This window comes from Micropterus salmoides, unplaced genomic scaffold (assembly GCF_014851395.1).
Source record: "Micropterus salmoides isolate LMB-PRFRI ecotype aquatic unplaced genomic scaffold, ASM1485139v1 Ms_hic_scaffold_23, whole genome shotgun sequence".
NCBI classification, from domain to species: Eukaryota; Metazoa; Chordata; class Actinopteri; order Centrarchiformes; family Centrarchidae; genus Micropterus; species Micropterus salmoides.
In genome coordinates this window covers 8370166-8381803 of record NW_024041484.1, presented here as the reverse complement: position 1 = coordinate 8381803, position 11638 = coordinate 8370166, and the positions used below count along the sequence as shown (strand labels likewise).

The 11638-nt window shown below is 38.8% G+C and overlaps 2 protein-coding genes across 3 annotated transcripts; both read left to right on the top strand.

Moving 5' to 3' along the window:
• The first annotated feature begins 445 nt into the window (after window positions 1-445).
• Window positions 446-5922, top strand: LOC119918532 (mitogen-activated protein kinase 12-like). Of its 2 annotated transcripts, none has more exons than XM_038739308.1 (12): window positions 446-730; window positions 1620-1749; window positions 1909-1967; window positions 2058-2169; window positions 2284-2313; window positions 2911-2958; window positions 3051-3165; window positions 3277-3348; window positions 3687-3766; window positions 4599-4677; window positions 4766-4939; window positions 5680-5922. In XM_038739308.1, exons 1-12 carry the CDS (start codon window positions 618-620, stop codon window positions 5742-5744), a joined length of 1077 nt encoding a protein of 358 aa, XP_038595236.1. In that variant the 5' UTR covers window positions 446-617; the 3' UTR covers window positions 5745-5922. The 2 variants fall into 2 exon arrangements, with proteins under 2 accessions (XP_038595236.1, XP_038595235.1); XM_038739307.1 differs by having other exon boundaries at window positions 449-735.
• A 2127-nt stretch (window positions 5923-8049) lies between these two features.
• Window positions 8050-10852, top strand: LOC119918283. Its single transcript, XM_038738929.1, has 6 exons — window positions 8050-8152; window positions 8309-8563; window positions 8728-8985; window positions 9903-10151; window positions 10229-10311; window positions 10544-10852. The coding sequence occupies exons 1-5, from the start codon at window positions 8065-8067 to the stop codon at window positions 10294-10296; spliced, it is 918 nt and encodes a 305-aa protein (XP_038594857.1). The 5' UTR covers window positions 8050-8064; the 3' UTR covers window positions 10297-10311; window positions 10544-10852.
• The last annotated feature ends 786 nt before the right edge of the window (window positions 10853-11638 follow it).

Here is an 11638-nt window from a genome sequence, read left to right as displayed (position 1 = left end):
GTATAGTTTAGTATAGTAGGTCTATAGTATAGATTAAAATAGAATAGTATAGCTATTCTAGTAAAGTAGCGTATATTATATATATATTAAGCTACAGTATAGCATATTATAGACTGGAACTACTAAAAAAAGTTACTCGGAAAATATTCTCAAAATGACATTGGCTAAGTTTTCCTTAAGTAGAAAAAGTAGCCTACATCTTTTTATGAACCTCTATGAATTTAAAGTTACTGGCTAGTTTGCCTACTCTGCAGGAATATGACATATAGTGGCATATAAACATAGGGGAAATACACGAGTATTATTCGGATATTTAACCTTAGGATGGGCAGATGTTTTGTGGCTTTTCCCCAACGTTGTAGACACACCCATAGACTGCACTGGGCGACCATGAGCCAGGACAAACAATGTGTGTGTGTGTGTGTGTGTGTGTGCGCGTGTGTGTGTGACCGTGCAAATCGCTCAATTTGTCCGCTGGTTCATCTGGAGGAATTTGCTCACCACCAAACTGCAAGACAGTCGGACGGGACTTTAAAATACTTAAACTCGTTTTATTCTCATGAGAAGACGGAGCGGATCGGACCTAAGAGACCTCAGCCTTGTCTAGTCGGTAGGGTATGGCTGTGCGGTCCAGGACGGGATTCTACCGGCAGGAGGTAAACAGAACAGTGTGGGAGGTTCCGGAGAGGTACCGAGACCTAAAGCAGGTCGGAACTGGAGCCTATGGACAGTGTGGTAAGTTTAGGAGGAAAACATCAAGTTGACAGCTTAAAAAAGTATTGATAAAATTTTGTTATCAGAGGATTGGGAGCCAGAGTTTAACGTAATGTCGTGCCCGATAATCGCCCGTTCACATTGTGTTATTCAGTGTGTATTTACCAAATGCATTCTCATCCAAAACCATCTCTTCTCCTAAATAGTTCTAAGCGCAGTGCAGAAGTAACCAATTATTTCTACCCTATCTCAGTCCTTCATCTTCTTTTTGTATTGTTTTAGTTCGAATTTCTCTCTTATACAGATGTAAAAGGAGAAGTAACTAATACCCTGTCTAGACAGATGTATCTTATTTCACTAAGTAGATTTTTTACCTCAATGCTTTCACTTCTACTTGAGTATACTATAATATCCCTGCAGTAGCACTACTGCTTGTGTGGGATATTTTGGTCTCCACAGCTGGCCCTGCAGGGCCTCTCTATGCATTGTGTTGTGTGGATGAGGGACAACAAAGAAAACTACCCCCCAATCTCATTGTTAGAAGAAGTCAAAGACCCCAGTTAAGTGCATAGAATGCACCAGGACTTTGTCTCCACTCACAAATAGAACTTTGTTTTTCACAGCAGATATTGTGAATTCTAATAGCAAGAAAGGTTCAAGTGTAATTAATATAATTAAGGAGGCACTGTTCCATTTAGAAGTTATCAATTACACCTGTGGATTTCCTTAGAGACTTATAATAATGGCTACTGTGAAAAACGTCTATAATGATATTATGTTTTGCTCCAAAAAGAGCATGTTCGATTTTAGATACAACAATTAAAATTTTAGGGGTCAAATGTGCATGTTCAACCTTTCTTTTGAAATATTCTTACATGATATACATATGTTTCTGTCTATTTCAGTTCAGCATGGGACCGCCGGGCAGGGATGCAGGTGGCCATCAAGAAACTTCACCGGCCCTTCCAGTCCAAACTTTTTGCCAAAAGGGCTTTCAGAGAATTGCGACTCCTGAAACACATGAAGCACGAAAATGTGAGAGCGCTAATTCTCTGAAACATATTTAATGCCTAAAAGAGGAGAATGAGACTGCGGCATGATGTAGAAGCAGATTACATAGGTTGAAGTGGGAAAGTACAATCTAATAAATGTTATCTTAATCAGATTTTATTTCTCCTGATTGGCTCTGATCAGGTCATCGGGCTGCTGGATGTTTTCACTGCTGAAATCTCACTGGACCGCTTACGTGACTTGTAAGTTCATGTTTCGCTCCTGAATGCTGATTATCAAATCGTCCGTTATTCCACCGGAGTGATATGACTCCTCTTCTCTCTCGTCCACAGTTACCTGGTGATGCCGTTCATGGGCACTGACCTCGGCAAGCTGATGAAGCTGGAGAGACTGTCAGAAGACAGAGTGCAGTTCCTCGTCTATCAGATGCTGAAAGGACTCAAGGTGAACACCACAACCAACACATACGCATGTTACCAGCATGCAGACAGTATCTTTCAGAGAATTAGTGTAGATGATGTCTTGTTGCTGATGTTGTCTTATCTCCTGTCTCCTCAGTACATCCACTCTGCGGGGATCATCCACAGGGTGCGTGAACTTTGACCTTTCAGACTATGAGCTGTGGGGGTTGGGCTCTTTCTCTTTTTCACACTCAGTCCCATTCTTCCTAATTCCCATGCAAAGAGATTTGCTCTGCCTGTGTATTTTCTACACACAATGATACGCTATCTGATTTTGTTATTGAAATATCTCACATGCCCATACATCTGGTTCTGACTTTACCCACCCAGTTAACTGCTTTTTGCATGCAAAGATTTTAGAACCAGTAGAAATTGATTATTAATTAATACTAAAAATCTGAGTTAGTCATGTTCAGACTGCATGGCTGGATTTAGCTGGTTGAAGTTCAGGAATCCAGAGTTCCCAAATACCCTTAAGTGTGTCTCAGGAAGCAAACATCTTAATTGATATGATTAAAATTGAAGGATTTCATTATAAAGTTATATTTACATATCCATTTACTTACATACTTTGCTGCCTGATTGATTAGGTATTAAAATATAACAGATTCTTTCTCAAAACATTAAACAAATTACAAACAAATGTCTGCTATATCATATCATCATATCACGGACTGTCTAACTTCTCTTGATCTCCTTTGTTTCACATTTCTGAATATCACAGGACCTTAAACCTGGAAATTTAGCCATTAACCCGGACTGTGAGCTAAAGGTAATCCAACTTTACATTAAACCATGTTAATGTGAACATCCCATGCATCTACGCATTTTCATGTCACAGTTCTCCTTTTTTTAATCCTTCAGATTCTTGACTTTGGCCTAGCGAGGCAGGCTGATGCAGAAATGACTGGCTATGTCGTGACGCGCTGGTACAGAGCGCCCGAGGTCATCCTCAATTGGATGCACTACACACAAACTGGTAAACTCTCATTCTTTACATTTTGTGTCAGCTGGAATGCAGAAACAGGCACACAGACCTGTTTCTTAACCCAGGTTCAATGGGAAAGCTGATGTTTGCTTTCATTTGCAGTGGACATCTGGTCGGCAGGTTGTATTATGGCAGAGATGCTGCTGGGAAAGCCGCTGTTCAAAGGAAATGATCGTATCCTTAAGTCTCATCAACTCTGGCTTGGTTTTTGTCTTGTGTCTGACCTGCAAGATGTCTTAACTGTCTTATAATGTGTCAACATCACAAAAAATGTTCTGCTTCGGGTGAGACCTGTTATACCAAAAATGTTTCAGATCCTGTCATCTGTCCTTCCAAACTAACCAATAAAATCCTTCCTTAGTAAAGACAAATATAAATAATCTAATTGCCAATTTTCCTGTTTCTACTGTCAGTACGTGTTGATCGCGCTAGCAGTATAAGCTGAATAGAAAGCTTGTGTTTAAAAGGTAAAAATCCTGCAACAGATGATTCTTGACCATAGCTTCTGCCAGATCTGGACCAGCTCAGAGAAATCATGAAAATTACAGGAACCCCATCTGCTGACTTTGTTGTGAAGCTACAGAGCCAAGATGTAAGTAGTACCCTGGGGTTAGACTCGCATATTAAACACTACATGCAAACTCTCTGTGAAACACTCACTGGCTGTAAAGTTGAAAGGTGGCTGTAAAAAGTGTGTAGTTTGCTCCCTCCAACCTCAAAGAGAACAGCGGATGTGGTCAGTTAGTCATTGCAATGCATTCTAAGAATGAGTTTAACAGACTTTTCATGGTTTACGTCTTACAAAGGAGTATCAGAATGACCAGAAACCTCTTCAAACTATCCCTGCACTGCAACGCTCCATTCCTATTTGCTTAATATGTTTGAACCCCCCTTATTTTCACCAAAATACACGGATTTGGTAGAAATAAAGATTGGTATGGAAATAAAGTGAGCCAGGTGTGATGAAGAAGTTTCGGAGACTGAGGAAGACTTACGTAGCATGGTTTAATGAGACTTGGCTGAGCAGATACAGTGCAGCATACAAGAACACATGCAATGCCAACACCAAATCTGAAGGGTACTTCCTATCTGGGGATATGTATCTTTCCTAGACCTACAGTGTCCAAATAAGGTTATTGTTTACCCTCTATGCATGTGTGAACGCAGCTGCGTCAGTCTTTGGAAGAGTCATTGGCAGTTGCCTTTGGCTTACTTTAGCTCAGCAATTAGGGTTTCATCATTTGTTTGTCAGTACAGAGTTTCAGTTTCTCATAACGGTATGAAATCTGAGAATTTTAACTTTAAAATGGTCAACCTAAAGACATATCAGGACAAAATTTTGTCTGTACCTGACTTCTCTCTATTTTATGAAAATCCAACACACCAAACATTGTCATTCCTTTCTCTACTATCTCTCTTGACAGGCCAAAAACTACATCAGAAGTCTACCAAAAGTGCCAAAAAAAGATTTGCACTCTATTTTCTCCAAAGCCAGCTCAAATGGTACGTAAATATCTCTCTGTACTCCAGTTTACCTTGGTGTTGGTGCACTAAACTCATGCTAACCTTGACATGTATATCTGCAACACAGCAGTGTGTGTCTTGGAAAAGATGCTTCTTCTGGACCCTGAGCTGAGGGTGAGCGCCTCAGAGGCGCTCGACCTGCCTTTCTTCAGCGAGTTCAGAGATGCAGAGGAGGAGCCTGAGGCGCTGCCTTATGATCAGACTATGGACAACAAAGACCTGCAGCTGGACCAGTGGAAACGTAAGAGAGAAGAGGCAAATTTAGCTTTGAAGCTGCATTCATCAATATTTATACGTCAACAATGGGTCAAGAAACTGTGTGTAATATGAAAGGTGTCGCTCCTAGTGCTGGACCCACAGAAAATTCTGCAGAAAAGCCTGCAACTGTATTGTTTTGGTTTACTCTCACTACCTTATCTTATTTTCAGTCACAGCGATCTGATAAACCCATTGAACTACAAGGCCAGCTATCTTACCACTATCAAACAGCATAAAGCCAGTGTTAGAGGGATTTCATTGCGAAACAGACAGAAATTTCCTTTAGGAGTCAGTGGAGACGAAAAACACAGCTAAAAAGAGAGAATATGAGGTCACTTGAAACACAACTTCAAATCACTGCTAATGTTGATTATCAACTTTATATGGCGACAATGTGTCAGTGCTGCGTTTACCGCTTGTTGGGCTGCCCCAATGCATTATTGTCCTTCTAGGGACATTTGGTTTTGTTCATTTGCGGGCCAGTCAAAGTCAGATGGACAGGAGGGGGGAGAGTCGTGTTGCAGGAAATTCTTTCAGTGTTGTTACAGTACCTACGGTTTGCCAGAGGAGGTCACTGAAGATCTTAGATCAGAGTGAGGCTTTTTTTAACATGTCATGTAAAAACTGTAACAAAATACAGTTTCGTTAGAGAAAATGTGAAGGTAGGACATAGACATGATTTAGAATGGCTGATGCATAGTAATCTATTTTGTGCTTGTGCAGGTCACACTTTCACTGAGATACTGACCTTCAGGCCGCCGAGGGACTCCAGAGAGACGTCACTATAAGAGCACGCGCATACATACACTGTGCACACGCACTTCTGCACAAACAAATTCTTACACACCTGCACCCAGAAACTGAATTATTTTCTTGTTGACTTTTTTGTGTTTTTGTAGGAGTAATGGATATTATTCGTTTGTTTAAGTGTTTACTTTGAATAAATGTTATTTGCTCAATTGTTAAGAGGCTCAGTTGTTATTTAAGTGTGCCAAATTATTTAGTCCATCATCCACATATGATGTGGACAACATGTTTAAATTTATGTTAACTGCCACTGCTTCCTTAAAGTCAGTCTATTCATTACATTACAGATTTTTTTATCTGTTTGCATTTTGATCATTTATTCTGATAATGGACATATTTCTGGAGCTAAGGGCGAGGTCACCTATTATACAGTACCATGGTGAATGCTGGTAAGGCAGGCGTGAATAATATTGTCACGCATAACATATTAATCACTGCAGGTCTCGTAAATAATTTGTGTTTTTCAACATGAAATCCAAATATGTTAGGGACGTATCCTCTTTTACAGTGATCAGACCTGTGACACATCCCTATTTTACCCAGTCTACAAACCAGTACATCCATCCTACAAGCTCCAAAACCCTCCCTTAAATTTGCTCTAAGCCAGAAGCCCAAAGAAGGGATCACTACTGCTCTGTAATCCTCCACTCTTATAACTGAGCTTTTCCATGAAATCCCATCTCATCTTGAAACCTAAGACAAGCAAATATATCTAAATTGATGATTTGTTGCTGAAGAAAATCTGCAAAAAGTAACTCAGGGTGAAACCTTTTTATAACCAATATAATACCACATTTTACTGACTTTGATCTGCCTTCAATTAAAAGCGAGGCAGGTGTGTTTCGTCTCAGCTCTCTTCGATAAGGACTGTTTGCCTGCTGACGTTGGCTGACTGACTATGCAGTGCCAGTTGTCTATTTCCTGGTGGCTGTACACTTCAGAGTCTTATAGGACAATGGATAATACATACGTATCCAAACAAAACAGAGGACACTCACATTTTAGGAGACTTTTGTTGATGCTGTTTCTGGCAGGTAATACAAATATTTTCCTTTTGACAAAAATACAATTGGCGGAGTCAGTTTTTAGTTGTGATAATGTAGTCCTTTGGCACAGTGTGAGAGCTCCCATACGGATGTATGTATTTATTTCCATTTAAAATGATTTTATGCTGTACTTTTTACCCCACTACATATTTTTAAAAGCTATAATTAATATTGACTTTATAGATTAAGATTTTGCAAATAGAATAAACTACACACTATAAAAACTACACACTATAAAAAGACAAAAACTGCTACAACAGTTAAATGTTTCTTATAATCCGTCAGTAAGTAACTAAGTATGTTTTGATGATAATGCTTTTGTATACTTTAATGTAAGATGTCATGTGATATTTTTACATTATTGTATTGCATCTAATATGTATTGCAAACCTATGTAACATTTGCTAAACAGTAGCCAGTTATAGGATAATGGTAATATGTATGTGTAGAATAAATATAGAAGAGTTATAAAGTAAGAAAACTGACTCATTAAGGTCAGCTACACTGCATGTACATTTTGCTAACATTAGCTAACATTAGTCAAAATAAGCGGCTGTCAAAGCCAGACCAAGTAAGGCTATGACCTGAGTTTATAAAACTGAGCAAAAATGTGTTTTATTGCTTATTAATTTAACTTTTCATTTGTTATATCTTATTTTAAAACATTCATAGCATAGCTTTAAGTAAATGATGTGATAATTATTCCACCCTGCTGAATTATATAATTCGCCCAGTAGTTAGTGAGATAGATTTGTTGACCTGCAAGCATAGTAAATTCTTTTATCCACAGCATTTCATGACTTTGCATCAATGTTAGCTTAAACATTAAACATCAAAGTTCATTTTTGATCTTGGAAATAAAAGTTTGAAAAGAAAATCCCAACTGAAGGTCAATTTAGTAGCTTTCAACAGTTGCTAACAACGCATGAACAAACTCCACTGACAAAGACTATGTGATACATTGAAAGCTCTGAAAAAAGTTAGAAGTTTACTCATTTGGCAGTTTGGCTGCATTCATCATTCACACGATGAGCCTAAGTGCTCAAACAGAAACTAATATTCACACACACATCCAAGTACTGGCCGCCAGGCGCGATTCGGGGTTCAGAATCTTGCCTAAGGACACTTCATGCAGCCTGGAAGAACTGGGATTTAACCGCCGCCCTTTTGATTGACGGGCAACCTGCTCCACCTCCTGAGCCACAGTCCCTCCACAGCAAGTTACCTTCTTAATACCACATGCTGTTAATTAACAATGATGTATGTTTTTATTGACTGTATAGGCCTTCAGCCAATACTGTCTACAGATGGAGAGAACCCTGAACTAGATGACAATAGTAAGGGTAAGTGATTTTACATTCAAATAAACAACAAAACCTATATTATGTGCTATCTGTATCACCTTAGACATCAAGATACTATAAAAATATATTGGTATGATGACTGTAAAGAAATGCAAGCAATGAATTATAGTAGTAATTGTCTGCTGACTTTTTCAGAACGACTGAAAATCAAGTGTATGATTGTCAGTCCGGACTACGTGACTGTGGGTGTACCAAGCAGCATTGAGTGTGATTGCAACTGCCTTGAATGTACTTATACTATGTCTTTGGATGGACAGAGTGCCCAGGGTCAGGGCAATGCGCTAGCCTTCACTGTTAACAGTTGGGTGGAGGCCTTAACAGTGACATGTACATCCACAAACGACAATACAAAGCTGACTGCCACCACTACAAAACAACTGCAAGTGTTAGGTAAGTGATAGCCGATTTTTCTTTTTTTAAATTAGATCTTAGCATTGGTGTATAAAACATTCTGTACCGTACCTTTCAGAATAACTGGCCTATATTCACAGCTTCTGTGCTTTGTGAACGTCTTTCTCTTCTAATGACTCATATGTTTGTCTTTCTCACCTTAGCTGGACCTACCAACGTTTCCATCACAGGCCCTGATTTGATCAACACAACAGTGAGCCACACCTACAGTTGTCACGCCTACTGTCGGCCATCTTGTACCTATGCCTGGAAGACAGATACGAGCCCATGGATTGGTGGTCAAGGGAATGTTATTTCTATCACTCCTCAGGAGATGGACACGTCCAAGCGTCTCATCTGTAAAGCCACCAACAGTGTGTCTAGGCTGTTTGTCACTGCAACTTTAAACATAGCTATAATGTGTAAGTCAAAAGTTTCACTTGATTTACTACTGGGGCAAAAGACTATACACCTGATAAGAACACCTTTACAGTAAAATTATTTTATTAATTAAAGAGGGGCCTGGATTCCTGCATGTTATCTTCCAGTTTTAAGCATTAAAGAAATAGTTCGATATTTGGGGAAATACACCTTCTTGGCATGAATTACATGAGAAGATTGATACCAGTCATGTTTATTTAAATTTGTAGCTACAGTCAGGACATGGCTAGCTTAGCTTAGCTTAATGACTAGAAACAAGGAGAAATAGGTGCTTCTGTGCAAAGGTATCAAAATCCACCTAACAGCACCTTCAAAGCGTAGTAATTGACATGTTATATCTTGTTTTTTCTGTACAAAACCCCAAGTGTAAAAAAGACGTTATATTTTTACGGGGGGTTATCTCCCGGACTATTTCTTGGCTTTGAGCACTGACTTCCTGGAGTTGGGCTGGTTGGTGTATTTTGTTATCTTTGGACAGAGCCTGGCTAGATGTTTCCCTGTTATGCTAAACTAAGCTTACCTGCTGCTGGCTGTAGCTTCATATTTACCCATAAACATGAGAGTGTCATCAATCCTTTCATCTCTCTCCAAAATATCAAGCTATACATTGAACCAATTAACTATAGTTTAGTGAACATACCTTTTCTCTAGTTAAAGGTATAGTCTAATTATAATTAGACGACAGACTAAGATAGCTAATAAGCTACTCACAAAATCAATCAGAATAATCAATGAATAAATTATTACTTTCAGTCACCAAGTGATAGAAATGATCAATGTAACAACATAATATTTAAAACAACACACCTAAATGAGTATATTAACTTTGCCTTTTTAATCAAGTACAGTTCATGCTCTTTTGTCAGTAACAATCTATCATCACTATCTTTCTTCTCAGATGGTCCATCAGAGGTTCAGATCCAAGGTCCCGACACAATAGAAATTGCAGAAAAGTATGAGTTTGTGTGTACTGCTGAATGCCTGCCTTCTTGTCGCTACGTAATGACTGTGGACAATCAGACTGTGAGAGGAAATGTGATTGAGATGACAGTGGATCGTTCGCTTAAATCTGTCACTCTCAAGTGTGAGGCACAAAACACTGCTTCAAAGAAGACAGCTACAGCCTTCAAAACTGTACAAATGGCAGGTAGATGAGCCATAAAATAGTTTTATGTGCATCATATTAAACCTTTTTGCTGTTATATGACCTGCGTTTGTGTGCAGGCTCAGCTCACAACCTGTCAGCTGTGCTGCTGCTGACCTTCATCATTCCTGCTGCCTTCACAGTGTGATCCGACTGCACACAGGTGAGGCTTACTTACTGAAGCTTGGGAGAAATATGATCCCAGCAACATGGTTTGGTAGCATTTAAAATTAATTCTTAATTTTATTGGTTTTAACATATTACTTCACTATTAATTGTAGTCATTTGTTGTATTTTGTTTCTTATCATTTTGTATAATTATTTTAGCTGTAACAGCAGGTACAAACTTGTTGTTTTTAAAAATCTGTCCCTCTGTCTTTGTCTTCATCTGTCAGATATGTATTCGTCCTGTGAATGAATTTCTGATGAAGAAAGGTAGTTGAATTGTGGAAAATAAATGACTCATGTACCTGTGATCTCACGCAGCATATTATTCTTTTCCATTTGTCTTACATGTTGACAGTGGGCTGGACCCTGTTTGCACTTTCTAGTAATAGATGTAGAGAAGCACTTCAATATCAAGTGTGCAGCAGTGTGCAGCCAGGAGCATGTAATATCAGAATTTGTTGACTTATGTTTGTAAGATTCTTTAATAGAAATGTTGAAACTTGTCTTTACATAAATAAATGCAATGATGACTTTAACCACAAGCCTCAGACTATTTTTTTCAGTTACCAAATATGGATAAAAAAACAGCATATCATAACTACAATACATGGTTTATATACTTTCAGTCAGACTTCTGTTCAGGTTGTTGCGTGGGGCTCTGCTGGAAATGACCAAAGGTCACTAAACCAAATGAACTTATAACTGAATTGAAGGGCACTTGGAGAGCGCAGACCTCAGCCAAAGCTAATGGGTCCAGCCTTCTATTATATGCTAATCTGCAACTGCAACTGTTGAAATAAAAATGAAGTAAGCCAGGGTCAGGTGTGATGAAGAAGTTTCAGAGACTGACAGCATGGTTTATTGAGCCTGGCCGAGGAGAAACAGTGCCAGCACGTAGCATGTGAATACATAAGCCACAATGTCAACACCACAGTGTCCAAATAAGGTAATTGTTCACCCTTCTATGCATGTGTGAAGATTGTACATTGGTTCAAATGAAGACACGATGCTCGTTTCATTTCAGTTCAGTTCAGTGTGCTCTATTGTCATGAATGTTTCATTTATACAATGTTGAGAAAGCAGTTTCCATAATCAAAAGTTTACATTTGAATGAGACATAACAAGATTAATCCAATCAAAACCACTAAATTTAGCAGTTGTAAATTACAAAAACGTGTCATTTAAGCAACATGCAACCCACATAGGCCCAGTCAGTCTGTCTGTAATGAAACAAATAAAGATAATCTCAACCTTGGGTTACCAAACAAATAGATAGCAGTGCATCATTATCAAGAGCTGCGTCAGTCAGCTCTTGATAGTCA

Excerpts from the sequence above, each read along its gene's own strand:
- LOC119918532 (XM_038739308.1), top strand. The coding sequence starts at position 618 with ATGGCTGTGCGGTCCAGGACGGGATTCTACCGGCAGGAGGTAAACAGA. Across the intron at positions 2,170-2,283 it reads AGATGCTGAAAGGACTCAAG|TACATCCACTCTGCGGGGAT; the intron begins GTGAACACCACA and ends CTGTCTCCTCAG. Across the intron at positions 4,940-5,679 it reads GCAGCTGGACCAGTGGAAAC|GTCACACTTTCACTGAGATA; the intron begins GTAAGAGAGAAG and ends GTGCTTGTGCAG.
- LOC119918283 (XM_038738929.1), top strand. The coding sequence starts at position 8,065 with ATGATGTATGTTTTTATTGACTGTATAGGCCTTCAGCCAATACTGTCT. Across the intron at positions 8,153-8,308 it reads ACTAGATGACAATAGTAAGG|AACGACTGAAAATCAAGTGT; the intron begins GTAAGTGATTTT and ends TGACTTTTTCAG. Across the intron at positions 8,564-8,727 it reads AAAACAACTGCAAGTGTTAG|CTGGACCTACCAACGTTTCC; the intron begins GTAAGTGATAGC and ends TTCTCACCTTAG.